This window comes from Hyperoodon ampullatus, assembly GCF_949752795.1.
Source record: "Hyperoodon ampullatus genome assembly, chromosome: 6".
NCBI classification, from domain to species: Eukaryota; Metazoa; Chordata; class Mammalia; order Artiodactyla; family Ziphiidae; genus Hyperoodon; species Hyperoodon ampullatus.
In genome coordinates this window covers 84,666,026-84,681,086 of record NC_136919.1, presented here as the reverse complement: position 1 = coordinate 84,681,086, position 15,061 = coordinate 84,666,026, and the positions used below count along the sequence as shown (strand labels likewise).

General features: G+C 35.0%; 1 protein-coding gene across 1 annotated transcript in view; it reads right to left on the bottom strand.

Annotated features, from left to right (window-relative positions):
* Positions 1-776: 776 nt before the first annotated feature.
* Positions 777-15,061, bottom strand: part of VPS13A (vacuolar protein sorting 13 homolog A) — a 265,502-nt gene continuing 251,217 nt past the window's right edge. The window contains 4 exon segments of the mRNA XM_079706494.1: positions 777-991; positions 2,888-2,962; positions 5,345-5,468; positions 8,629-8,714. Coding sequence (XP_079562620.1) covers positions 941-991; positions 2,888-2,962; positions 5,345-5,468; positions 8,629-8,714 — 336 coding nt within the window. The 3' untranslated portion in view covers positions 777-940.

Sequence of the window (15,061 nt, the reverse complement as noted above, 5' to 3'; positions counted from 1 at the left end):
ACAGGACAGGTTACTGGGTTAGACTTTAGGGTACATACACTTACCCGACATGCGTATAGAGAGGGGCTGTCTGTTCTGAAGCATAACTCGTATTAAGATGGTGGGACTTTTGTTTATTTCATACTACCAGTGAATAGGAAGTTGGTATTGTTAAGGCCTCAGGAATTTTAAGGTCAGCAATCTATTAAACATGACCTTGGTAAACCAAGTAGATCTCAAGGAGTTGGCTTGAGGAAGTATTTCTAAGGCTTGAAAGTTCTGAGAGGGGCCTTCCCTTTTTGGGTAGCACACTCATTTCTTCAAGCCTTCCTTAGGATGAGGCTTGAAGGGGTATTAGTCAATCTGTATTATATAAAATAAAAGAGATTTTTTTTATAGTCATGCTATGTACTTCAAATAGTAATTCAAACCTACCCTCTATTTAAAAAAAATAAGGAAAATCATACCAAAATATTTATCTGTAAAAAGAACTTCATGTTTCTAAAGAAACTACCACCAAGGTTATCTTGATACCACTAAGGCAATGTTTGATATGATCATTTATCCATCACTCATTCAGGGACCTTGAAGCAAGCATGATAGAACTGTGAAATGTGAACTAGGAACATTACATTTAGCTCCATTAAATTTAGGCTAAATATGGGCAATTTCTCCACCATTACAGAGAATCACCTGGAGCAAATATTTAAAATTCATAAAAGAAATATTTCCTTTATAAAGTAATTAGAATTGTAACCAGATGCATGATTCAAGTTAGAAAACCAAATGGATCACCAAAGAGTTGAAATAGTTTAATCACATAACTGTTTTACTTGATTGTGATTTTTTTTTAACAGTACTTGAAATTACTTCTATACTGTACTTCCCAAACAGGTTTTAGAAGGTACAAGGTAGAAATTGTAATGATTTATTGCTTTGTATCTTCAGGCAGCAGTCTCTGTCAGAGGCTCGGGGAAGGTTCTCTTGCTTCTTCTAGCTTTCTGAGGATCCACTGTTGTGGGGAAATGAAGCAACATTTACTTAACTTCAATGAACTTGCAATGACAAAATATAATGAATGAAAATCTAGAAGTTGTCTTTCCAGTTTAGTTAGGAGTATACTGCTATAGCCAATAATTAAATTCTTAATGCAAGAGAGATCATTCACTGACTTAAATGGCCCAGATGACTCAGGGACAATGGTACTGGGTTTGATTTAACAGTAGTAATAATGTTTTTCTAAGGTCTTTGGACTTAGATGTTCATCTTCAGAATAAGCAAAGTAAAATGAAGTATCCTGAGAGAGAAGGGTAATTTGACAGCTGGATTGAATAACTCTGGCATAGTGTGAAAATCACCTATGTAGAATTCCTTTCAACCTATGCCAATTCTGTATCACAAACCTTCACGATTCCATATATTGGATTCTACTGATTCAGTAGGAATAATTACATATAATTCTACAGTGGGTAGTAGCATAGCAACATTCTTGAGCATATTAGGTGCTTTTATGATACATTTTTCTAATTTGAAAGGATCTGAAATCACAAAATTAAAATGCAAATGAAGTGTAAACCTTTCTGTCAATAATGTCTATTATCGTTAGACCTGCATGACAAATAAAAGCCATGGAGGTGATACTGGTGTTATCCCATTATGAAAAGCTTAAGCAAAGATATTTGTGCTTTTTTACTTAAGAAGAACCTAGTGAAAATAGCTCTAAGATAAGTAGAGAAAGAGAAATGGACTCATTAGCCTTTTCTGGATGTTTCTGACAGAGCAGGAGGATTAAAAAGAAACCTTCTGGGATAAAATAACACAGTAACAGAGATTAAATGGAAAACTTATTACAGAGAAACTGAAGGTAATGTCCTTCAGCAGCACAAAGAAGATGGCCTGAAAGTCATGCTGTCATCATGCTCTACTGTCTCCCTGTTCCAGGCAACATGCATATTGAGGGTGTAGTAACTTTATCCCTCTTTCTTTGTAACTTGGCCTCCTTTCAGTTTTCTACTGTTCATATGTCAGTGTTACCTTATATCCCAATGTCTAGATAGAAAATTGCACAGCACATGCTAAATGGTCCAAGGTACATGTGTATGGGTGGGAGAGGTTTCTGGTTTGAGCTCCAGATATGAGAAGTGAACTGGTAAATAATCATAACCAGCCAGGACCAACACAGAGAGGTTGGGAGGCCCAGGGATTCAGTAAAGAACCCATGTGTTCTTATTGTAAGTTTCACGACACAGTGAGTATACTTCAGTGTCAGGAATAGTGTCTTAGCTGTGACCAACGAGGTAGATAATCAATTCATAGTCTTCCTTTTCTTGACAGTGCACATCCTTATAATTGCCATAATCCCTAAAGTATGTATCGTGCTTTTCAGTTCACATAATTCACATTTTGAGGAAGCTGAGGTTAACTGACTTCCCCAAGGTCCTACAGTCAAGAAGGAACAGAACCAGTATTTAAACCCAGATTTTTTGACCACAGGCATGGCTCTTTTTCCCTTGTGCCAGGCTACAGTAATTAAAGAAAAAAAATCACTGTAGCTATACAGTAGAGAAATAAATAATGTGGGGCTATACTTTTCCTGCTGGAGCTGGTAAAATAGCATTAGAGTGCATTAATTTCTTTCATTTGTTGGCGTTTTTTGGCAAAGTATTACAGTTAGGATTTAAAATAAGAGAACAATTTGATTTCAAAGACAAGTAGGTGTGTTGAATTCAATCTAATGAAAAAATAATTTGGGGAAAATATTATCTAGTTACATATATTAAAACTGTCAAAATGCAAACATAAAATTAAAAAACAAACACAACTTATCTGCCTTAAAGAATAATGCAACTTACATGGCTTTGAAATGAGAAGCTGCTATCTGTTTAAGCAAAAGATTGACTATATTTACCCTTGCATCCTCTGGAGTCTTGAAGTTAATTATTTTTCCAAACTCTTTGGCATGGAATACAGACTTCACCCGCTCCTATAAATAGAATAAGTAGCTTCATTAACATGGGAATCTAGTTGTAGAAATACCATAAAGAAATGCCACCAAAAAAAAGGCCAAGAATGAGAAATCAAGAAGAATCAAACACAAATGGAAAAAAAAGACTAAATTCTAAGCCATTCATTATCACTAAACCTAAGATAAAAAGTTTTAGGTGAGATTTCAGTTGCTAAGGCCATCAAGGGTTGACGCAGAGGATGGGAAGGAGATCAATCTTAAAAGCAGTACCACTGTTTTCCCTCTCTAAATAATGTCTCAGATAGTTCTTGATATCTGGCTATGGCCTCATGATAAATTCAGCTCAAAAATAATGTACACATGTATGTGTGCATACATATACACATGTGTTGTATAGGTATGTATGTGTATGTATGTATTTATATATGTAACTTCTGACATTTTAAACCAATAAGAATGCAGTAAGAATGTAGCTTCAGAATCAAAGAAATCAGGGTGGTCTTAGATTCTATACGATTGTCCTCCACTTTTTAAACTCCTTTGGTATTCTGTTGTGTTTGTGGGAGGAGAACTACCTAATGGTGGATGTTAAGCATTAGAGGGACAAATAGAAAGAACAGGATTATCGAGGAGGAGTGTGGTGATTACTTCTATTAACCATGGGTAAGGACATAGAAGAAGCAATATTTTACTAGTCTAACAATTTCTATAAGTAATTCAACTAACCATGCATATACAGACTCCAGAAGAAATCAGATTCTTTTATTTAAAAAAAAAGTATGATTGCTGATATAAGGTCGCAAGGGAAAGGTGAAAGGGGAAGAAATCAAGGAGGTAAGAAGAAGTTTATCCTTGGAGATAAAAAAGCCAGGAAATGCAATATGGGCTATAGCAGAGCCTAATAGCTACTACTATCCACCATTTCATATATGGCCACAGGGTTCTTCATTTTCTGAGTGAATCAGAGAAATTCTCAATGGGTAAATTGGTCTAAGATCCTCAAAAACTAACATCCAGTCTACTTAAGAGCTGCCCCATGTCTTTGGAATGAATGGTAAGATTGGATAAATGGTCTTCACTAGTTAAGCACAAGGCCTAGGGACAGTTCTGTTCTATAGGCTAGTCTAGAAGAAATCTGTTGTTTCTGCCTGTCTGCATCCAATGCCCCTTCTTCCAGTAACAATTTCTTGAATCTTCTTTGGGAAACTATTTTTCACCCTCTTTCACTCCCAAAACTTCATATAGAGCTGACCCTTCCTTCTTGGTAGCACCAAAATGATCCTGTGACCCTCACCCGGCCAACTGGCCCATTCCAGCTCCTGACTAAAGTGACTGGTTCAGGAACAAGGAAGTGACCAAAGTTGGCCCAGTGAGACCCAGTGAGAAGCTTTCATTCTGCTGAGCTAGTAGGATATGAGCCTGGAACTTCTGCTGGCCATAGTGTCACCAAAGGATAGCCTGCTTGAGAATGAAGCCAACACTGAAGAAAGTAGAACCTAGAGATGAGGGCAGCAAAGATGGACAGAATGAAGGAGGAGAGGAAGGGTGTGAGGATAAATACTAATGACATCACTTGAGCATAATTAAGCTACAAGATATAGACTTGGATTTTTCAGTTATATGAGCCAATTAAATCCCTCAAAATCAAACCAAACAAAAATAACAGTGAACAAAACTAACTTGGGCTGAGTCACATATTTCTGATTAATATAGCCAGTGCCAAAGTGGCCCTTTTCACATAGGTGTCTGGTCAAATACCGTGAGGCCAAATACATTATCTTATATTTCTCTGTGTCACCTACAGTACCTAGTGCAATCATTACAACTTACAATGGATATAGAGACTCTGATGATTTACCAAATGACTAGCAATTTGCTGTATTTTATATCAACATCCAAATACCAAGTATTGTTCTAGCTGCTAGAAATCAGAGTGACAAATGGTCTCCGCATTCAAGAAGATTATAACTGAATTAGGAAGATAATATCTATAAAAAGAGAAAGAACTATCAATAATGGGCTGTTAGAGCAAGAACTTTTCAAGTGTCCATCAGAGAGATTTTCAGGGAAAAAAATTCTGTAGGCAACTGCTAGGGATTCTGAAGTGTACAAATATCTCACGTTAGTGCCTTGGATAGCAGTGGAAAAGCTGCGGTTCTGTTACTGAGTATAAAATGAGGGCCCAGTAACGTTGTGGTCCATGTAAGAGCACATAAAGTAGCACATTTTTTCTTGGCCTAGCTTTCTTTTCTTTAAGCTTGAGTAAGACAGCAGGTGTAAAGAAAAACCATACAAAGACCAAGCAACATGTAAAAAAGAGGGAGAAACATTACAAAAGTAAAGACTATTTTAATGTGTTGTTTTCAGTTCCAAGTTTTCAAAAAAATCTATTCAACATACCTTTGCTTCAATGCGCAACCGTCTCTCATGAACAATGAATGGTTCTTTGGTAAACTCATCAAAACTATACTGCCACTCACATGTAAGCTGTCCAAACGTTCCTTTTGTTACAAACAACACACCACTCAGAAAAAGAAAGAAAGAAACCACTTTAAAAACAGAAGCACTTATATCCAATAATATAATAATAATAATAGCAGGATACACATTCTTTGCAAGGGCACATAGAACATTCACCAGGAGAGACTATATTCTGGGTCATAAGAAACGTTAATGAATTTAAGAGAACTGAAATCATGTAAAGTATATTTTCAGATCATAATGAAATTAAACTAGAAAACAAATAACAGAAAGATAACAAGAATACTTCCAAATGCTTAGTTAAAAGCATACTTCTAAAAAATATCCATGGGTCAAAGAATCTCAAAGGAAATTAGAAAACAGTTTGAACTGAATGAGAATGAAAACATAACAAAATTTATGTAGCAACGTTTAGTGGGAAATGTATAGCACAACGTACTTATATTAGAAAACATAAAGTAAAATGTATAAGGAACGTTTTTAAGAAATAGGAAAAATTTAGAGAACCAGCTACCAAGCAATATTTTGGAGAACCTTCATGTAATTAATGCTTTAGAACAAAATGCTTTTAATACTAAGGCTCCATGTAATACATTTACCAACCTGTATCAGAAAGAGGCTTTTAAAATTAATTGTTTTCCCCCCATTTTGAGGAAGGAAATCAAGAGATGAAAATTCATTCTGTCTATAATAATTCTATTTAGTTCTTCCTTCAAAGGTCTTTCTTCCCTATATCTTCTTTCTGGTTGAAACATCAATTGTAGGTACAACCAGCAGTTTCTTTAAGTGACATATACTTTAAGTTAAGGGCCTAAATTAAAGAAATAGCTGGCACCTAGCTAGAATGGAAAAGGAGAAAGCTAATTAACATGTATCCCTTTCATCTCAATCTTCTGCCTCTGATCCCCTCTTTCACCAATCTTGGATTATACGGGCTGCTGGAACAAACCTACTGGTCTTCCAGTACATCTTCAACCATGTGATAAATCAAAGATAGACTAATCTTATTTCAGGCGCCTAGTACTCCCTCTCCTGATTAAAAGATTTTTTATCTTCAAGTGCAAAATATGGAAAGAAAGCACCTCCTAAGTATAAATATCATCTTTCAATCAACTACAACTAGCTTACTACACTTACTCTGTCAAGGTTTATGTGACCTCATTTAAAGAGGCCTACTATGTTGAGAAGAAAGTAATTTCTAAAATGTTGCAATGGACTTCCCTGGTGGCGCAGTGGTTAAGAATCTGCCTGCCAATGCAGGGGATATGGGTTCGATCCCTGGTCCAGGAAGATCCCACATGCCATGGAGCAACTAAGTCCATGCACCACAACTACTGAGCCTGTGCTCTACAGCCTGCAAGCCACAACTACTGAAGCCCATGCGCCTAGAGCCCATGCTCCGCAACAAGAGAAGCCACCGCAATGAGAAGCCCGCGCACCGCAAGGAAGAGTAGCCCCCACCTGCCACAACTAGAGAAAGCCCATGCACAGCAACGAAGAACCATCGCAGCCAAAAGAAAAAAAAAGATGCAAGATCTGGAAATAATAAACTTTGCAACTGACTCTTGTTTAACTCTGATGAGTCACCCTTCCCTCAGTCAATGGGGAGAAGGGTTAATAAAACATGAGTGAATGCTGCTATGAAGAAAAATGACTGTTGAAGCATTGTCCGTAAGTATAAAAGTTCAGAAACAACTTAGATGTGCATTATAGCACATACTTCTGAATGAATACCAGGCAGTCATTTACAAATTAAGAAAGATCTCCATATGCTGACATGGAATACTCTTTAAGACACAGATCTTGGGACTTCCCTAGTGGTGCAGTGGTTAAGAATCCGCCTGCCAATGCAGGGGACACGGGTTCAAGCCCTGGTCCGGGAAGATCCCACATGCCACGGAGCAACTAAGCCCGCGAGCCACAACTACTGAGCCTGCGCTCTAGAGCCTGAGCTACAACTACTGAGCCTGTATGCCACAACTACTGAAGCCCGCGTGCCTAGAGCCCGTGCTCTGCAACAAAGAGAAGCCAACACAATGAGAAGCCTGCGCACCGCATCGAAGAGTAGCCCCCGCTCGCCGCAACTAGAGAAAGCCTGTGTGCAGCAACGAAAACCCAATGCAGCCAAAAAAAAAAAAAAAAGGACGTAGATCTTAAGTAAAAAATTAAGGTACAGGATGGTGTTAAAATAGATTCCTATTTACATTAAAATATGTATGTGTATGCCTTTATAGGTAGATGTATGCTTTGATAGCATGTTTGCTTGTATAGGCATAGAATATTTCAAAGATACAAAAGTAGTTGCCTCTAGGAAGGGGAAAAGAGAGACTGGTATCTGAGATGGAATGAATACTGGCTTTCAAATCTATACCTTCTAATACTGTGTGAGTTTTCTATATTTTGTTACTTTTTAAACAAGAAAATTAAGATAGTGCTATAAATTAGGGGCTCAGAAATTATTAGGATTAAAAACATTAAAAATGATTGCTAAGTTCAATAGTCAACTTGAACCAAGAAGATGCTTATATAAGTTTACCTTCTTGGCAGTGAACAAAACCACACAGCTTAATTTGCCACTCCTTTCTATTTAGCCATAATCTCTCCTCCTCAGCCACAGTTTCACTCTCCATCATCCAGAAATCCACCCTACTACTTCACTTGCTTATTCTTTTCCATGGTTTCATAATAACACCTCCTGCAAACACTTGCCCCTCCGAGGCTATGCCACTGTGTATTTTTACATGTATCCCTCTACTGTCTACAGGTTTATTTGAAGATTTGGCTGTAGTTGGGAGTATCCCCCAAAAAACTAATGTCTCCAGTGGTATATCTACTTATGTGAGTGAATCTCTATATATTCTAATGATTAGATACCACCAGAAGACTACTGACTTCTGGGGTAACCTGAAATTGCATACTTTTTCGGAGAGGGGGAAGGAATGGTATTGTCTACCCTTGAGAGGACAGTTTTAGAGGAATTTCTCTATCCATTTAGTTGGTTGAAACAAATACTAAAACATTTAATTTAAAATTATGTTTGTGCATGGTTATGCATTTATCTGTATGCGTACAAAGTTTTAGGCATGAGGCTTGTAGAGCAAGAGAACCATAATTAGTATGAATCAGGTGAATAAAAACTGCTTCACTTCATGAGTGGCTATCAGTTAACCCCTTATCAAATTATATTGGAGAAAGAAAGTTACCTTTTGGTTATCATTAACATGTCTGTTTTATTGATCATGACATGGGCAAAATATTTGTATTTTGCAAATCTTCCATTTTCCATGACCTAAAAAAAAAAGGTGAGAGAAAATTGATAATATCCTATTCTAATACAAGCAATGCCTTACTGATCTTCTAAAAACCTTTCTCAAGGGGGCAAACCATTAGCACACTTACACAGTAAACATATTGTCAGAAGTTGAATATTCACAAAATCACTTCTGCTTCCTTTTTAAAAGCACCTATTTGTACTGCTTTATTCAAGATTTCTCGATTGCAGCTATACCAGTGTTTAATGCTAGATTTTTAGAAGATACTGTTATTTTACAAAGTTTAAGTGGAACCTACTGAAGTTACTATTAAACGATCACATTCATTTTGTTTTGGAAAACAGATTAGTATTTGATCATACCTGTACAAAAACACATGTAAACACTAACACATATTTAAACATATGCATCACATAAATTACTATTAGCTCCCACCTTGCCTCTTCCCTGGAATTTTCATTATCTGCCTTACAAACATGCTTTTCTTTGCTAATTTCAAAATTCACTCAAAATTAAGGAGCAGACCGTTTCTGGGCAAACAGGAAACCCCAGGACCAGCATATGCAATAGCCTTTATTTATCTTTAAGACTGCTGAAACACTATCCATGACATGATCAACAGTTCTTTGTCTCAAAAAATATAAAGTTAACTACATAAGCCAAATAGGCTCTTTAAAATCTGTTCTCAGTATCATTTGCTCTGAGGATGGAGTTACTCTGGCTATTTAAAATATATAGCAGGCTAGACTATTATTTTTTAAAGGCAAGCAATGTAACCTGTGACTAAGATACATCAAAAATTTAGCCAAAAATGTTAGATCTCTTGAAGAAATTCCAAAAGAGAATATAAAGATTCTGGAAAATTGTGTTCCATGAGGCTATATCAAAAAACTAAAATTATGTAATTTAGAAGAAAACTAACAAGTGACTTCATAATAAGGTTGCTTTAGAAGGCTGATACAATAGACTTTTAATGGGAGACAGAAGTTAAAAAAAAAACCAGCAGGATAAAACATACAAATTAACTGCATGGAAGAATTTTCTAACTTCAAAGATCCTAATATTGAGGAAAGAGTATTTTTACTATTTACTGTAGTGGGTGGGGCAATTAAACCCCAATTCCTTGAATTACAAATGAAAAAGGGACATAACCAGAGATTCAGAAGAAATTAATAAAAATTATTAACATATAAATTATGCAAATAAATTTGCAAAACTAGGTAAAATGGGTCATGTTTTAAGAAATGATAAATTATTAAGAGAAAGAAGCATCAAATATTGGAGAGGAAGAGTAGAAATTACTTTCAGATGACAGTATCTGGAAAACTCAAGTACACAAAATCCAGTAACTTTATTATATAAACACAATAATCAGTTTGAAAAATGGAAGGAAAACAATCCTGCTTACAAGGGTAATAAAGATAAATATTTACAAGTAAGTTTAACAACATGCAGAATTTGTATGATAAAAGCTGTGTAACAGTCTACTGAGGTGAATAACTGAAAATTTGAAAATGGAAATCCATGTCTTATTCTTGAATATAAAAATTCATTATAATAAAGATGTTATTCCCCCACCCTATTTTTATACATACACAATGTGATCCCAAAATGATGTTTGTTAATTTGTTTTGGGGAGGGGGAAAAGTGATCTGACAATATTATAATGAAATTTATCTAGAAAAAAAGTGATATTATCCAGTAAATTATGAAAAGAGAATGAGAACTACCCTAGCAGATATTAATACAATTTATAAAGTTGCAGGCATGAAACAGTTTGATGCTAGTGGAAATTATATACAGACATATCAATAGAAAGAATACAGATTCCAGAAACTGACCAAAATGCAATAGGATTTTATAAAATCCTATATATCCAAACATAGGAATTTATGAAATCAAGACAGCATTTCAAATTATTGGTCAAAAACATGCATTTTCAAGTAAATGGTGCTTCAAGCAGCTTGCTGGCTAAAGCTAGATCCCTACTTCTCTCTATTTTCTTCCTACTTCTCTCTTTACACCAAATTAATTCCACATAGATCACTGATTTAACTATACAAAATGAAACTACAGAAGTACTAGAATAAAATAACATTTTAATAATCAAAGTGAAGGGTTAAAAATAAAACACAAAGTCCATAAAACTTAAAGTAAAAAAAAAGTTAAGTGTGGAAATTAAACACTAATGAATAGCAAAACAGTAAGCAAATAAACAGAAATAAAACAAAAATCAAAGGATAAATTGGGAAAATATGTCAATACAGTGATATATAACTAATTTCATAACACACAGAATTCTAGTAATATGAATAAACCAATAGAAGAAAAATGAGTAAAATCTATAGGAAAATGTGTAAAGGATATGAACAGGTAGTCTAGCAAAACACAAAATCTGACAATTAACATATGAGAAAATGTTCAATCTAACTCAAAATCAAGAAAATTCAAGTTAAATAAATGTATCCTTTGAGCCAGCAATTCCACTGCTATGATTTATCTCAAGCAAAGGTGTGCAAAGACATACTTATAGGAATCGTCATGGTTATACTATGTTAAATGCAAAAAACCTAAATGTTCAGAAACAGGAGACTGTTTAATTATAGTATAGGCATACAATGGGACATTATGCATGAAAAAGAAACAATCCTGCTTACAAGGGTAATAAAAGGTAGATCTGGGACTTCCCTGGTGGCTCAGTGGTTAAGAATCCACTTGCTAATGCAGGGGACACGGGTTCTATCCCTGGTCTGGGAAGATCCCACATGCTGCAGAGCAACTAAGCCTGTGTGCCACAACTACTGAGCCTGCGCACTAGGGCCCCCGAGCCACAGCTACTGAAGCCCGTGTGCCTGGAGCCTGTGCTCTGCAACAAGAGAAGCCACAGCAACGAGAAGCCTGCGCACCGCAACGAAGAGTAGCCCCCGCTCGCTGCAACTAGAGAAAGCCCACGTGCAGCAACGAAGACCCAACGTAGCCAAAAATAAATTAATTTTTTTAAAAAAGGTAGATCTGTGTGTACTGATACAGAAAGATGGGCAAGATATAACTGAAAATAAATTACTAAGAATGAACGGGGGAGTAGAAACACATACACATACACTTATTTATATAAACATAAAAAATTTCTGGAAGGGTTGGTGGTAACACACCAAATCTGTTCACAGCATTTATCTGGGCTTGGGAAGGATAACGGTGGAGGTGGGGTTAGAAGTGAAGCTTGTAACACACAAAATCTGTTCACAGCATTTATCTGGGCTTGGGAAGGATAACGGTGGAGGTGGGGTTAGAAGTGAAGCTTTTATTTTTAACTTTACATCCTTTTGTTTCAGTTTTTTGGTACTGGAAAAGAAATTAGCTTGAAAGTATTTTCTTTTGTTCTATATGGCCAAGTTTTAAAATATAGAATACAAATGTTGATTTCCTCAAGAACATCACTACTACTAGAAGACAAGAGTCTATAAACCCCATTAATAGATTACAATCTTCAAATAACTTGAAAGCTAATGGTTCAATTCTAAGTAACTAACTTCTATTTCAATATTATGTTAAGTCTGGGTATTGCAGTTGAGTCTGCCTTTCATCACTTTCCACTTTTCAGACCCAATCTAATCTGTACATTTAAGAAATTAACCCACTTTTAATAGTCACAATAGCATCTGATATAAATAAAAGCTAAAAAAAAGTAATTCATGCAGTGCTTCTTGGAGTTCATCAAAAACCTTAAATGCAACACTTGAAACATGAATGGTCAATCTTTAAATAAATATCAAAGATAACTCAATATACAGCAAAATTTTGCTGGTCAGTCTCCATTAAAACATGCGACTATGGAATAAGAACAGCATTAAAAAAAAAAGAAAAGAAAAGCACTAATGAGAAGAAGCTACAACTTCGAACTAAATCTCATAGAAGGATGGGAGAGAATGTGATAGCTTATCAGCCATTATCTTTCATCATGCTGTAAAGAATCTACAAATGTCATGCCTTTGGTCACAATTTCATGCCAAATTATTAGACTCTGTAAATTCACTACATATGAAGCTTTATACTTTTCAAAACATCATTTATATTATTTTGAAAACCTGGAATTTTAGACCTCAAGGAATATTATTGTTCATCCAAACTAATCTTTTCCTTTTACACATGAAGAAATCGAGGATCATTTAAGTGTCTTTCCTATCTAATCTTCACAACAACCTTGTATTATTAGGTTAAGATTACATTTAAGTGACTTGCTTGGGGTCATATTGTCAGTTGCAAAACTGGGCTCAAAAAAGTGGTTTCTTCACTTCTAATTCCAGGGCTTTTCACTACACCATGATAGTATCAGTCACACGTTTCCATGGTACCTCATGGAATGCTGGATGCTGGATGTTGCTGAGGAAGGCTGCTAAAGCTGCTCAGTCTGGCTTAATTTTTTTAGGTTAACAGCGTTCAAATAGTGTAATATTAATACCTTATCTTCCTCCACCCCAATCAGATACTAGGTATGAATGTTTCTACTAAAGTAATTTGGGATACCCTTTAAAATAAGTGAAGAATTAGCAAAACCAAGGCTAGGAATTACATGTAGTCTTTGCATCAAGACCAAAGTTAGGCAGAAAAATCAACGAATTTGCCTGAAGTATCGAGTACAACAGCCAGTACTACAGACATGTTAGCCTCACTTACATGCTATAGTGTTAAAGGAAAAGCATTTTTTGCCTTATTCATTAAAAAAATATATGAATTATCCATCATCATTTAAGAACTTTCTTAAAGAAATAAACAGAGAAACACAAAGGAAACTACATTCGTTATATATAATTGTCAGAACCTACAGGTAACAAAATGTATGGTTATTGATAAGGGTCCCTTTTGCATTAGAAAAGTTGAGTATGTAAGCCTTAGTTTACTAGATATAAATAAATCCAAACCAAATTGATTATACGTTAGAAACACACAAAAAGTAGGAACTGGAAAGACAGTTGTGTCAGGGTTATCCTCTAATAATATCTGTATTTCCTGCCAGATAAGTCCCAGTACTTTAGAAAAAGAACATACCTAACAACTATAGTATACAGAAAACACTGCTAACACTTTCCAACCATCTAAATGCTATGAATTAGCACAGTTCTAAAACAAACACATTTCTGAAAAAACAAAGCAAAATGTGAAAAGATAGATGATAGGAACAAATCACTAACATGGAAGACTTTAAATCCCAAACAATATAAGGTGCTAATATTCATTGCAAATATATTTAAGAAAATTGGGTAAAGATAAGAATACAGTTAAGCAAAAAACAAAAACAAAATCTGATCAGTATCTGTTTCTTTTGGAAGATGTTTCATAGAGGTGTGTATATATATATATATATATATATATATATATATATATATATATATATATATATATATTTTAAGATAGCAGCATGAGTGATAAAAGGAAAATGAAATTCATCTAAATGAAAAAGACAAAGAACAAAATGCTATCGAGCAAGAAAATCTACTGGATAATGAATAAATGGTTTTATAGATTGGCTAATTTGAATAGTTTGGAGACAATGGGGAAAGATGAAAAGTTTATCAACAGATTATACTAAAAAATTAAGTGTACTTTTTAAAATGACAAAATTCAGGGAGGTAAACAAAACAAATTAAAATGGTAAATGCTACCATTTCTCAATTATTTAAGAAGTAAATAAATAAATGACTTGTAATCTTCTCTTTAGAGAAAAATGTAGTCAGTAAGTATAACTTCCTTAGAGTAATATGATTAAGGCTTAGGGATAAAAGACGTTTTATCAATTCACTTTAAATATAACAGATCTGAGAGCTATAGCCGGGAAAAACAAGGTATTCAACTAAGCTTCATGGGCAAATATAGTAGAAATTCATTACCTGAAAGCTCAATGATTTCATATATATAGCAGAATAAATATAAACACAAGTGAAGAATTGGTATTTAGCTTATTATGTGAGGCAAATTGTTTTTTTTAAAAAGATTGAGTCTCATTGACTGTGTCATCAAATCTGAAGAGGAATAAGGCTTTGTTTAATCCCCCCATGCCTTTGTCTCCTCCCATGCAAATAAGCTATTTTGACAGTCAGCCGAAGTATAAACTATGCTGACAGCTTACACAGGACAGCTGAGCATAACACTGTGACATAAAATCAAATAAAAGAAACTATTATCTTAAGAGATGTGAATTGTCACCAACTGGTTCAACTAAAACAGTCTGGAGAAAGGACAGAATTATGCTCATGACATAATTATGTGTACTGACAACAGCAGACCATTAATTAACGTACCTAATACATTCTACAAGAAGAGCCAGCGAAGCTGGTCAGAAATACTGTAAGTGGATAGTTACAAAAGT